The sequence below is a fragment of the Taeniopygia guttata genome, chromosome 2, assembly GCF_048771995.1.
Source record: "Taeniopygia guttata chromosome 2, bTaeGut7.mat, whole genome shotgun sequence".
Taxonomy (NCBI): Eukaryota; Metazoa; Chordata; class Aves; order Passeriformes; family Estrildidae; genus Taeniopygia; species Taeniopygia guttata.
The window spans coordinates 25,127,031-25,141,342 of record NC_133026.1 but is presented as its reverse complement, the minus strand read 5'-3'; the positions used below and the strand labels follow the sequence as shown (position 1 = coordinate 25,141,342).

Genomic DNA, 14,312 nt, shown 5'->3' with positions numbered 1-14,312 from the left:
GAGCTGAGGGGTCTGGGGACAGATATTATCAGGTAAAAAGCAATACAAAGGTAATTTCTGTGCTTTTTCCATGTACTTTGTCACTAGGTTTCTTGCCCCCATTGTGCAACAGCCTCACAATTTATTTAGTTGCCCTTTTGCTGCTCATGTGCTTACAGAAACTTTTTTATTTCCCCTTCACATCCCTTACTCCAGCTGATCCTTGGCTTTTCTGTCTCAATTGCTGCACACCCAAGTAGTGGTTCTGTATATCCTGGGTAGCCCATATCCACCTCTGCTTCCCTTTCTCTTCCTTCCTCACCAAAGAACTAAAGAACAGTAGGTCTGGGATCATAATGAGTACAACAATTTACAGTCAGCGCTTCCTCCTAGACTCCCTGTGCCTTCACTGGGTGGTCACATATTAGCCATTCTGTAATGATATGCAGCTTAGAAATAAAATGCATGTTAATTCCAGCAGTAAAAAGATTTGATACATAGAGCTTGTTAAGCTGATGGCTGGGTTGAACCCCTGTAGTTCTTTAAAGCTAGAAAGCAATTTTCTTTCCTGTCTTTGTCTAAAAATCTGAACTACTTGTGTAAATAAGTATTTTAAAAAACTGTACTTCTCAAAATTCAGATGCTGCTTAGGGGAGGCACATAACAGCACTTTTGAAGAGGGAATTTATTTCCTCTATTTGTGTTTTTTCTCCCAGTAATCTTTACTGTGAAAGTACAAGGGCATTGAAGCTTGTGGCTAGTAAATTCTTTAGCTAATTCTTTAGATACTCTGCAGGTGACAACTATTCTTAAAAATATAGAGACAAGATATCACAGTCAGGGAAAATATCACTTAAACTAATGCAAAATGTCATTTGTGTTGGCAGAAATGGGAAAGGATACTTTTCTGTTTTTCAATATTTTTAATAGATTTTATTTAATTCCTAGTCACAATTGAATATTGAAGTAATCATCCGAGATTAGATAATACATTTTCTGTCTTCTGCCTGTCTTACAACTTAATATGGGTAAAGTCCCGTTAAAGTCAGTTGAATTTATATTCTATTTGAAAGACATCTTTAAAGTGTCCATGTAAATAAACACTGTAAGTATACCTACTTATTTTGTACATCACAAAAACTCATATCCATATAATATCTGCCATAAAATGTTGAATATAATGTTAGTCCTCTTATACATAATCATTCTGAATAGCGCTTTACAGCATAACAGACAGTGCCACTTCATAATTTTGCACAACAAAATTATTCTGTATCCCAGGAAGATAGTAAATAATGGAGTGGTAAATGAGTCTTCAAGGAAAGGGGATGCTGGTTGTGGTAATGTTTATTTTTATAATTACTACAAGGTATTTAGCTCAAGTTTGTGCTTTGGCTGATACTGCCAACACAGTTTTCGTTTCCAAACCTAGTCAGAAAAGCTTCCAAAAGTCTTTTCCCCCTCCTCTCCCTTGCCCCCAAATGCTTCTTAAAGAAGCTTCTGGTGTGTTGACCTGGAAAGCTCTCACCTGGTTCCCTTGATAAGAGCTGAGCTATTTCATGTTTTGAAGCTGAGGGTTTACAGCAGGATGATAAACACATGAAAGACAGTAGTAAACGTTTTGAGTTACATTTTGCATCCACCATGCCTATTTGTGACTGTTCTCATGTGAGAACCTGCTTTTCAGAAATTTCCTTTTAAATTAATCAAAAAAATGCCCCTTCAGCTAAAACAACTGTATTTTTTCCTGCAGACTGAATTGAAATTGCTAGTAGAGCATTTGAAATCAGCATTTTATTCCTCTAACATGATGTTCAAAATGAATTTCATAATTTGGTCGGTATAAATATATTTGAATAAAAACCTATAGTAGCTTCTAAGGCAATGCCATTTTACAGTGGAAAAAAATCTAGCCCTTGAAAGCAAATATCAGTAATATTTGACTGTTACAAAACCTGTTAGATGCTGTTGGGGCTCCGATTCCAAAGGGTTAAGTCTGTAGTAAAACCCAAGAAGAATGCAAAATGATCAAGAAATGACATGCTGCCTATTGTTTGTAGCTATAGGATCAAAATAACAATTATACATGCCAAATAAATTCTAAACCTGTAAAAGAGAAAAAGAGGGGGTGGCTGTAAGTACAGGTGCCAGAAGCATTAAATAACTCTCTCAGACAAGGTGCACCACTGTTGTCTTGAATGCTGCTAGGTTCCCCCAGTCTGGCATTTTTCCCCCTGCACTAGACAATGTGCATTCACTGCAGGAGACTAGGCTAAGCCTGCGTCTCCCAGACCTGCCGGCTCCTTCTGCCCAACCCGACACAGAGGTGCCTTTGTCAGTATAATTACCCTCCCCTTGTAGTAGAAATAGTTTGTTTAGAGACTTATTTGCAGGTAGAGCTGGTATAAGCAGGAATTAGCATGCTAAAGAACCTGCCCCAGCACTGACTTGGGTTTATTTATCCAAATCTTTGACAATCAGGGTTTTTTTCCCTCGGTTGGTTTATTCAGTGAGATACTATCCGAGATTAAGAGCTTTAAAGTTATTAAAGAGATTGAAGATGGGAGCCAACTGGCTGTTGTGCGAGGAAGGCGCATGTCCCGGTGTGTAGGATCTCCCAACAATTTCATGCCTGGCAGGTCTGCACCTTGGCTGCCAGAATAAACTCGGGTGGATGCTCCTTACTGCTTTCTGGGGATTGATTAAAACTCCCTTTGGCTTTCAGCACGTTGTCCACATCAAAAAGGTGCGAGAAGAAAAATAAATGTTTCTTTTGCTTTTCAAGATACTGTGGCCAATCTCCCTAAGCCTTCCTAATTGGCCTAGGCTGGTTGCGGATGATTAACTTGAAGTTATATGGGGCCTGCTTTTAAACATGCTTTCCCAGACTTTAAACGGAACGATGGGGGGAAACTTTAGACTCTTGCGATGCTGGACCAGAGCCAAGCCTGGTTATTATTAAAGTGGATCCAAGTTTTGATCCAGGTTTTGTTTACACTGAGCCAGCTAAGTTGATGGACATCCTTCCTTCTTTGCAAACCTGAATGTATATTATTAGTGATATTAACAATATAACACTTCTGCCCCACGAAAAAGAGCTTTTTAATGAAGGGGGAGAAATATTAGCAGCTCATGTTGAACTGAGAGTTGCTTGCATTTGGACTTTATCGATTTGTGTAAGTTATTTTAACTATATCAGGATATATCAAGATATGCAAAAAATGCAAAGGAAAAAAATGTGTGCAGTGTTTAATGATATTGCAAAGAAAATAAAAGTAATGTGCCCTGAGGGCAAAGGCAGTGAGATTTGCTCTCAGGAAACGTATGCTCTAAAAATAAATCTTTGAAGAAACCATGTCAGTCTGTGAATGTTTCAGTAGTGAGTCTCATAATTTTTCTCTGAAGTAAATACAGTGCAGACATTTGATCCTTAAAATGTTGGGTTTTTTCATGCAGAAGTTGGTAAAACCCTAGTCTTGTCGATGTGAAGATTAAAGGTAAATTGTTAAACAGGATTCTGTTGCATGAGAATGCAGAATCCTTGTCTCTTTTGAATACAAAAAAATTCACCCTCTCTGTGTCCTCGAGGTAGGGCATAAGGGGCAGAACAGCACCAACACCAGTGCTTTTTGAGTTCCTTAATGGCATTTTGCTTATTGTCTCTAGAAAGGCACAACAAGAACCAGCGTAAATCAGTCATGGGCAGCCTAAATCAGACATCCAACTGAGTGAGAAGCCAGAGGTCTGAACTGCAGAAGTCATTAACCTCCAAAGGGAGAGTCAGGGGAAGTGGCTGGTACTTAGTCTGAAAACATCAAGAAATAAGCTGAGAAAGTGTGATGGAAAGCACATCAGAGCCTACTGCGCTCCCTGTGTTCAGTAGCTGAGTCTGTGACACACAGAAAGTCTGGCTACAAGATCTAATGGCTTTTTTAGATAAATCTTTATTTTCTCAGAGGCAGTCTCTGACTGCAAACTGCACTTATTAGAGTCTCCTGAGAAGTACCTTGCAGGACCTGGTTATCTTGTCACACATCCTGCTGCTTTCCCCTGCCTTGCTTCGTGGAAAGGCAACTTCACGGTTTTTCTGACACCTTGCAGCTCTTTTGTCTTTGATAACTAGCATCTAGGAGAAGTGCCATATTTTAACTGTATTATAATACAAGCTAAGCTTACAGATGTGTCCAGGCATATCATTAGATTTAATTAAATTATGTGAATATTAACATGTCCCCTGTGAAATGTCTGGCACTGAGCCATGTGCTAGTAGAGCAGTGAACAAGAGAAGTACAGTAGCAAGAGCACCCCCAGGGTTTGTGGATGAACCTCAAGCAGTTTCACCAGGTCTCCACCCTTGCTTCAAAGAGAAGAGGCTTAGGCTCATCCATGAACCATTTCTTTCTCAAGCTTGAAAGATTTTGCTGTTTTCCCAAGCCACCTCTTGTTTGTGCTTTCCTCCTGGTCTTAGTCCTGGCAGGCTCTGGTGTCCTCTGGATCTCCATTCTGAGGAAAGGCAGACTGCAAATCCCTGTTGCTGTTGGAGCGTGGATGCTATTTGATATTTTATTTTGATTGACCTTCCCTAGTGGCCTTTTTTGCTTTTGCCCCTGCTTGAAAAACATTTGATTGCTTGCCACTACCCCAAACATTTCCTTTCCTGTTTGCTTCCCTGTTAGATTTGAAACGAGCTGTGTTGCTGGTAGCTTTATTGGCTGATTGTGCTCCTTCCACAAATTGATAGCAAGGCAAATTTAGCAGTTAGAGATGAAAGTTATTGAAACAATCTGTAGCCCAGATAACTTGTACTTTAAAATTCACAAGCAAATCATGCTGTTACTGTTCTGCAAAAAGACTTGCTGTTAATTCCCCTATTCCCTCAGTATATGTTGCATTATCAGTAATAGGGCCTGTATAGAGGTATGGACTGGGCACTGTTTTCCCTGGAGTATTAATCTAAAGTGGGAGTGAGATGTGACAGACCTATCATGGGGCTCTGTTTCAAACACTTTTAAACCCTCACTACAGGTTCATGGCTACAAGGTCAACTATTTAAAGTTCTCCAAAGGTGTTTTCAGAGTTGACTCAAACATGTGGTATTGTCTCCATTGCCAGCACATAACTACAGTACCTCAGAGTACTGTACCTCAGGAGAAGAAGTAGACAAGATACATACAATGACAGAAATCAGTGAACCAAGAAAAAACGCAGAGACACTCCTCAGTAGAAGGAAATACATTAATTTCTCAACATTTTGAGGGAGAAATTGCTTTTTCTTTAAGCCCTTTGCATCAAACTGAAAAAATAGAGTGTTACTCTGTTCTCTGATATTCATGGTTCATCATGGTAAATTTGCTCATTCTCAAAACTTGTTCTTTTTTTCAAACAGGGTGCTAAGGCATGTTTTTTGCGTGACATCCCCTTCTCTGCCATTTACTTCCCCTGTTATGCTCATCTGAAAGCTTCATTTACAAATGAAGATGGGAGGGTTAGCCCTGGAAATCTGCTCTTGGCTGGATCAATAGCTGGTAAGTGCCCAGATTTCTTTTTTTCCTGGCTCTATACTGCTGTGGCAGCACAATAGTTATGGCAGTGAAAAAAATAACAAAAATTCTCAAAATTACTATATGCAATAATACTGGATTTTGCAGCATTATTGCAGAAACAAAGTTACCTATGCTGTATAGTAAGTTGAAGATACTGTAAGTTCCTGGTATAATCATAACATTCAGAAAGCAAAATAAAGGGAATATAAAGGTTTTTGCTGATTTTTTAAAAATCATTTTTCATAATTCTTTGTGAAGTTACTGTGCTGGTTTTAGCTGTGTCTCACCATCAGGTAATGTTTTATTGTAATTATTTATAAACAAAACCATGGGATTCATAAAATTCTTTATGATCAAGTGAATCTTGAATTTTGGTATATATAGTCCAGAAGCTACACTGGAAGTACAGCTCTTCAAACACAATGATATAATAGTGACAAAATGATTACAGTATTTGCTACCCTCGGTATCCCACTGAAGTTACTTGGCTTCTTGAGGGTTTTACCATTATAATTTTTTTAAATACTAAACAAAGCAGAAGAAAACATTGCTGCAATGCCACGGGTTGCTAATTCCTCACATACTCAGATATGACAGAGGTGCGGAGTGTGGTCTTGAGCACTTGGTTGTTTTAGTCTGCTGCATTGCAGACAGAAGAGCCCAAACATGCTTAACTTCTCACACATGAATTTAGCTTGAGTGTGCCAGAGCCTAAGGGAGGAGACAGAGGCTTTGTAAGCCTCAGCTTGCCCTTATCTGCTGCATGGCTGGTCCCCCCCACAGCTTCTACACCCAAAGGGACCACTACTTGGTAGCTGTCTGCTGGAGGGGCTTGAGAGTCCTGCTCCTGCAGCGTCCATGGTTTCCCTCCTAGGAAACAAATAGGTTTGCAAATTTGTGCAACAGGACCTTTAGGGGAGTGTGTAGCAAACAGGAGGGCTCAAATCAGCTGGTATTTCCACCGTGCTTATCGGGGCTGCTTGGTCTCTCCAAGCTGCACCCAGGGTCCTTCTCCAGCATGGCCCCTGGCAGACTGCTGTGACCTGCCAGGTGAGAAAAATGATGGAATGGCATGAATCCAGTACAGACAGGTGGTTTAGCAATGTTTTCTCATTTAATTTTAAGCATTCTTCTCCCTGAGAAAACTTCTTGGTCATAATTATACACAGGGCTGTGTCTCTTTGAGAGCAAGGCCCTTTTATAGCTGGTATCTGGTCTGAGAGAACAGCTAGATCAGTTGTTTTGTCAGGTTGAGGCATATTGATCTCTATTCAGTAGCTCATAGTCCAAAGGAATTGAGCTGGCACTAGCAAAGCCAGCTGTGTTCAGTGACTGCTGCTCAAACCCCCCTTGTCCTCTCCCCTCCCCCACCCCATTCCAAAGCCAGGCTCCAAACCCTCCATGAGGAGCTTTTACAGCCAGCTTATTTCTTACCCATTTTAATGGAACAAAACAATTTTTGAACTTTAGATCATATTTACAGACTTGAAACATAAGCTGGCATTTTTAAGCCAAGTAATTTCTTAGGTCTTCCTATTTTTCTCTTTCTAGGCATTGTCAGGTGATTGCAGACTGAGATAACCATCCCTTTGAAGTTCAGGCACAGAAGCAGTCTTTATTGTTGCTGATATGGCTCACCAATCTAGCTATAATGTGAATTTTATCCAGTGCTGCCTGTGAATCCCATCCTAGGTTAACTCTCATGAGCATATTATAGTGTTAGAGATACAACACTCATCTTACTGTTTATAAAACCAAGAAATTTGTTTTATTGGGTACATGTGAAGTGTGATGGGGGTGCACGTGTCCACTGTTTTGCCAAAAGAACGTCAAGGGAAAGACAGAACAAAACACCCACCCCTTCTGAAAAGCTGGCTTTGGTCTCTGGGCGAAGTCCCTTCTCCAGCCAGGGATCTCACCTGGTCATCAGACTTCAGATGTGTGCATGAGCTCTGGCTGCATGTGGGAAACTCCCCCTTCCCACACACAGCCCACAGTGCTCGGATATTCAAGCTAGCCATACTCAGATGTGCATCTATGTCCTTTGGCAGTGGGTATTGCTTGTACTGCTTACATCATCTTCCTTTCCATTGTGGCTGGGGTCACAGGCAACACATGTGTCATATATTTTGATCTACTTCTGGTTTTCAGATGTCTCAACGTGTTGTGCCGTAGCATATTCTGAGATGATTCTACTATCATCTGCAGGATCTCTCCTTAATTTGCTCTGTTTGCTTACTGCCTCCATGAAGTTCTCCTCCCCTAGCTCCTTTTTATTCTTGTCAGCTCCTGCTGAGCTATTTGTCACATTATGATTGTAAGCTTCTCTTGGCAGCAATCTCTAACTTCGATTTGTCTGTAAACGCTTTTGTCCTGTACACATAGTTCCTAAAGAAAGGATTTTAAGTATCTCAAGTGCAAAATATCCTCAATAATATGGAGTGAGGGATAAGGAGATGGAAGTCAACGTGTAGCATGCAGAATTGTTTCTAAGTAAGTTCTTTGGTTTTCATGAAAACACTGGTTGGCTTTTGAAGGACAAAAGTCTGGCTTTAAATTGAAGACTCAAGCAATACCCTGGTGTGGGTAAAGCTAAGCAAAGAGGAATTTCGGTGGTTTTGGAGTTCAGAAGCCTTGACCAGGTTTTAGTGCCTGCCAAACAGCCCATGCTTACACTGAGTGTGTGCTCAGTGTATGAGTTATTTTGGGGGGACAAGGAGAGGAGGAGGAAATCTTTTGGTGATATGCACATTATTTGATCTCTTGGAGCAGTCTGCAGGAAGGGTGCTATGGAGCTTGAGGCCAGACCATGCTGGTTTGGATAAAATTTGTTACAGAATTATTGAACTGGGAAAAAAAAAGGAAAGGAGATTTATGCATCTACATCTAACCAAGCTGGTTTGGAACAGATGCAGAATGGAAAAGTAATAAAACCCTAAGAGACAGTGTCTTCTGGGTACAGTATTGGTGCTTTACTTTGACTTTTTTTTTTTTTTTTTTTTTTTTTTCCAGTTCTAAACATGCCCCAAGTTTAGATAGGAATGATTTTAGAAATAGCACTCATTGGTAATTTGGTATGTTTTACTTTCAGTTGAACATCTGCCAGGGTAAATTTAAATCTTCCTCCACATATTCTGCTGAGGATGTCAGCTGTGGCTTTGCAGCTGAGCAGTCTGCCATGCCTAATGAGAAGAATGACCCTTTTTGTAAGCCTTATCTCTCAAGTGATGCTGAGCATGCATGGCATTATCTGGTTCTCCGTGAGATTTCTTCATGAGGGGCGTTTGCGTATCTGTGTTTGTGTCTGTGCACAGCCTATTCTAGCACAGTGTACACCAGGATGCCAGGAACCACAGAGAGGAATGAAAAGGAAAGGGAAATATCAGCCTTCCCTCCAAAAGCTTTGTGCTTATTAACTATGCAAGTTTCTGATTAGCACTGGAAACTCCAATCTGTGCCTCCCAGCTTGGCAGGAAGCACGTGATATGGTTGTTCTTCTGGGAGAAGCTCTTCTGAGTTAAGTCATGTCCACAACAGCAACTTCTTGATGCTTGTTCTCCTTTGCAGGTTCTGCTTAAATCAAATGTGGCTGGATTCTCCTGATGTAAAGAGGAAAGAACTGCTTCCCTCTGGATAAACTAGGTGTGTAGTGTATGTGCCAAGGCAGTGGTACTCACCTGATGACTTTTGTGTTGTTCAGGTATGCCTGCAGCCTCTCTGGTCACCCCTGCAGATGTGATCAAAACAAGGCTACAGGTGGCAGCCCGAGCAGGACAGACCACCTACAGCGGCGTTGTGGACTGTTTTGTAAAGATCCTGCGGGAAGAAGGCCCGAAGGCTCTCTGGAAAGGAGCAGGAGGTGTGTAAAAGAGCTTTGATTGCCAAGTGATTTCTGATTGTGGCATTTGTCACTGAGGAACTCTTTTCATTTCTTTCAAGCTCGTGTATTTCGATCTTCTCCTCAGTTTGGTGTAACTCTGGTGACTTATGAGCTACTGCAGAGATGGTTTTATGTGGACTTTGGAGGAGTGTAAGTATGTGATGTCTGAACATACAGGGATCCTGAAGTACCCCCTTGGTTCTGTTGGGTCTTGGTCCTCCTCAGAACATCAGAGGCAGCAGCTTCCTAGGACATGTTGTAAAGGCTTTGTAAACTACACTTGACTGGAGGAGGTTGGGATGATATTCCAGAGAGCTGTGAACCAGTAGCTGTTTCGTAGCAAGATATTACCACATCTTATATCACAGTTTCAAGCAGGGGACCTATGTTAGTGTAAACAGAGACAGTGGGAGGCTAAATAATGGGCTGGGGATGTAAATGCAGGAAAAATGTGATGCCTGCCAGGTCAGGATACACTCTGCATTAGTCCTCATTATTTGGTGGAGGAGCTGTGTCCCTGATTAGACAGGGCATTTGATGTCTAAAAAAATATACAGTTGTCACCAAGGTCAAAACCAATTTGTTGGCATTTCAGCTGTGCCTCCTGCCTTTGTTGACAATACAGGTGGATGTGCATGTAGCTGTTTAACTTGATCCCAGAGCAGCGGCAGATTCTATGGATCTTTGGGGACAGCAGTTTGAAAGCCACCACAAAAGTTACTTAAACTCTGCTATGTTGCTGGATTGGTTGCGTCCTGTAGCAAAGACTTATGAGCCCCTGCTACCTCACACTAGTTTTGATTAATGCACTGCAAATTTTATCTGGATTTGACCGTTCTCAATCAATATGCAGGCTCCTAACTGTTCTGGGAGGTTTTAAAACAGGCTATGTCTCCTTACATTGCAGCATTTAATTTAGTTACTTACAGGGAAGTACATTCAGCTGTCTCATTAAATTTACTTTATGGAGGAGATTTTGTGAATACTGATTTTACTCTATGGAAGTTAATTTATTATTTTTATTATTTTGCAGAAAACCAGCTGGATCAGAGACAGTTCCTAAATCTAGGATCACGCTCCCTGCTCCTAACCCTGATCATGTTGGTGGTTATAAATTGGCAGTTGCCACTTTTGCAGGGATTGAAAACAAGTTTGGACTTTACCTACCTCGGTTTAAGCCATCGCCACCTACCTCAAAGGCTGCTGCAGCAGTAGGACCCTAAGTTTATTGCTGTAGGGTTTTTGTTATTAGTTGGGAAAGAGCCACTTTTCTAATTGGTTAATACTTTGTTCCTTTAGCTTCTCATCATATAAAAGATCAGCTTCATTTGAGTTTTAAGGTAATTTTCATCTTAAATGGAATCATTTGTCTTTGTGCTTCCGTAACCAGATCACTGTGAAATTCTTACCAGTTGTTTTAAGTTTGGAACCATGAATGTATTTGTCCACATCTGACATGTGCTTGTGTTGGGAAGACACTAATTTTAGGTTCTGTTTATTGGGGAGGGCTGGGTGAGAGCTGTGAACCAGATCATTTTACAGGCAATGCTCAGTTGCAGATTACCAGGGCAGATGTCACACATCGTCACTCAGATGGAAAACTCAGTGGCTATCACGGTGCTCAAAGCAGAATGATTTGGACTGTGCGTGTAAAATGGTTTTAAACTTGGTGCGTGTTTGTAGAGGTCAGCAAATATATACCCGGTACCTAAGTGTGCCAGTACAGCTTCAACTTTCTAAATCACGCACAAGTTCTGTTTCTGGATTGTATTATGGAGCTTTTATGTGGAACATGTTTTTGTAATGGAAACCACATTTATAAATGTTTAGCTGTTGTATTATGTTACTGGTATCAAAATGCTCAAAAGAAAGTGTTATTGTCCATAGTCTTTGCACTTTATGGCAGAACTTTTGGCATTCTACTACACACACAAGGAAATTTCATAACTAGGTGCCTATCTTGGGTTGCTGGTGTTTGGAATTCAGTTTGTATATGCACTTCTATAGTAAAACGCTGCTTGTTTAAATAACTGCAATAGAAAATTCATGCACTGTATCAATGGTACCTGCCTTAACTGCTGGCTTGTAATTGGCAAATAGGTGGTTTCAGATTCTTATTTACTTCATTGAGTCAAAAGAGATTAAAATAGTCTAAAATAAAAGATTTTACTTAATTTTTGGTGCCTTGCACAGTGTTTAGAAAATTCTGTATTTATGAAGATAGAAATAAACCTTTCAAACAGATGCACATGGTATTCTGTTATGGAAATAGCGTATTACATCGAATGTCTTGTTCAGCTTCAGTGATAAAGTCAGGTTAAGGTGAAGCTAATGTTTGCACTTGTAGGCTATGAAAACACCTGCAGCTTGAGAACAAATTACTACAGTTCCCCAGCCCAGAAAAGACATCTGTTGGTGGAGATGTCACTCAGGAAAAAAGAGACTTTCTCCTCAGTCAGAAGCAAGGATTGAAGTTTTGATATTTTGATCTTCACTTTTGGGGGGAGGTTAGTGATTATGAACAGCCTGGTCACCTAGTCACTTGAAGGTCCTGTTGGGTGTCTCCTGTGATACCTCTAAGATGAGGAATTTGGCTTTGCTTGTCTCTTTGGAGTGGGGGGAGTGAGGGGTGGGTGCCTTCAACCTTGGCTGTAAACTGAGGGAATGCACAGATGCAGTGTCTCTGCAGAAGAATGAATTTGCTGCGCAATATCACACTGTGCTATAATTTGTGGAAATACTGAAATGGAAATCACTCTGATTTTGTATTTGGGTCATCATTTGGATTATTCTCTTGGACTAATTTGTATTTTGAAGTTACTAGTGAAATGCAGATTGGGGGTATGAGTAGCAGCACCTGTGCATGTGAAGGTGAGGGGAGCAGATGACATTTACCTGCGGCTAAATCTTGGAGTCTGGCTAAACCACTGGGCTCTGATAGACAGCAGCTGCTTCCTCCCAGCCCTGTGTATCTGAGTCTCCCCAAATGACAGCTCCTTCATTTCAAAAACAGGGAGAAAAAGCTCTCCCTTGTAATAACCGTTCAAAATTAACCATCAGGATTTTTGGTTAAAGCATGTCACAAAAGTAAAACATTCTCACTGGGTGCTGCCTGTGCTTTACACATGAGATTTTAAGCTGTTTAAGAGCTGCTTTTGTACTTTATCCTACAGATTTACCTGATATACCATGTCAGGGGTTTCTGTCCAAAGTCAGCAGCTCTGGGAAGATGTCTGAGTACAGAGCTGCACCTTCTCCCTGATCCAGGAGAGGAAATGCCTGGCCACTGGATGGGCTTGGTTGGCAGCTGCTTCTTCCTGGCTCATTCTGGAGAGGGACACCCAGGCTGCACACACCAGAGCACATCCCTCTGCTGCCTGACACTGAACCCCAGTGCTGCGGGGGCTTTGCAGCCAGGCACAGAAGAGGAATTAGACCTGGGTTATTGTAGGGCTTGCACAACTTCTTGGCTCATGTGATAAAGACCATTCATTGCCTGTGTTCCACAAAACCAATTTCTCTGCCTCCTGGTGCCCTCACATTCCCAGGCCTGGCAGTATATTTATGACTTGTTCTTTATTCTGGGGATGAAGGGCAAAGCTCCCATCCCAGGAACAAAGCTCAGGCACAGCTCTCCTATGGCAGATCCATCTCAGAAGGCCACAGACTTCTTCTCTGAGCAGGGCTGGACTGACTCCACCACCCCACCCATGGTGGCCTTTCCCTTCACCATTAACTTTCCTGGAGAATTGTTTTCTCCTGCCCATCTCTTCAGGGTCAGTAAACAGCAGAGGTAGGGGCAGAAGTGTTGAAGAGCTGCTTTGTTAACAGGCAAGCTGAGTTCAGAAAATTCCAAATGGTGCTGCAGCTCTGCCCAGAGATCTTGGGGAAGATCTGTGCCCACAGTCGGCTTCCTCCAGACACAAAAGGATGCATTCCTGCTCTGAAAAGCTTGCCGACCAAGGAATTGTCAGATTGTCTTACAAACAAGCAAAACACCCTGAGGACAATGTTTGTCCTTTCTTGGTTTCTGGGTGAGTTATGCAAATGGATAAAAAGTAACCTCACTTGCTTCCTGCACTCCAGCTAACCCCCTGTGACAGCACTTCTAGAAAAAAGAAATGGCCAAATACTTGTCAGACTGAGAGTGGGGCAGGAGTGTCCCTGAAGCAGGTACCCTGTGTTTGTGTTTCTCAGTCCAGCAGAAGCCAGGAGATGCTTTTCTGCCTGGTCCCCAGGGAATGGGTTAGGTTTAAGCTGACTTAATATTGACACTTTGCAGGGAGCTTTTGTGAGCAAATATACCACAAACTTCAAAAATAAATTGGGCAGATTTTTGTAAACCTGCTAAAATACAAAACCTGACAAGCGGCTCTGCATCATCTTAGGAGGGGCAGCCGGCTTGGAATGTCCCTGCCTTAGCCTCTATGTGTGCATAGGTATCACACTGCCTGCTGCTGAGATCCTCTCCAGTGGCACAGGGATTATCAGGAATCCTCCAGATTTGTTGTTTAAACACTGCTGTGAAACTCAAACTCTGTTTTTGTTTAAATATTTGCCGTTTTTTGCATAAGCTAGAAGGCGATTTCCAGAGCTAGTGATCATTTGTCAGCTATTTAATGGCTGAGAATATACAAATCTCAAGACGTTTATATTTTAAGTGTCTCCAGAGACCTTCAAACACATCAAATAACACAGAAGCAGCCTGGGATGAAGTGGTTTCTTTAATGCCACATGTCATGTGGTGGTTCTGCTTTCTGCACGGTGGGCAGTGGATAACTCAGTCTGTGAGACTGTGCAGCCTCCCCTCGTGCTGAACACGGGATGTCATCAAAGTGTCTGTTGCCCTTCAGAGAGATGACATTTCAGGTGTAGGAATGATTTTAACTTCTCCTTGCACTGTTCCTCAT

At 41.6% G+C, this 14,312-nt stretch overlaps 1 protein-coding gene across 5 annotated transcripts in view; it reads left to right on the top strand.

Annotated features, from left to right (window-relative positions):
- Positions 1-11,646, top strand: part of SLC25A13 (solute carrier family 25 member 13) — a 101,428-nt gene extending 89,782 nt beyond the window's left edge. For all 5 annotated transcript variants that reach the window (XM_030264695.4, XM_030264696.4, XM_030264692.4 and 2 more), the window contains 4 exons: positions 5,366-5,504; positions 9,223-9,381; positions 9,462-9,552; positions 10,436-11,646. In XM_030264695.4, the coding sequence (XP_030120555.1) occupies positions 5,366-5,504; positions 9,223-9,381; positions 9,462-9,552; positions 10,436-10,625 (579 nt within the window). In that variant the 3' untranslated portion in view covers positions 10,626-11,646. The remainder of the gene's footprint in view (positions 1-5,365; positions 5,505-9,222; positions 9,382-9,461; positions 9,553-10,435) is intronic.
- Positions 11,647-14,312: the final 2,666 nt, after the last annotated feature.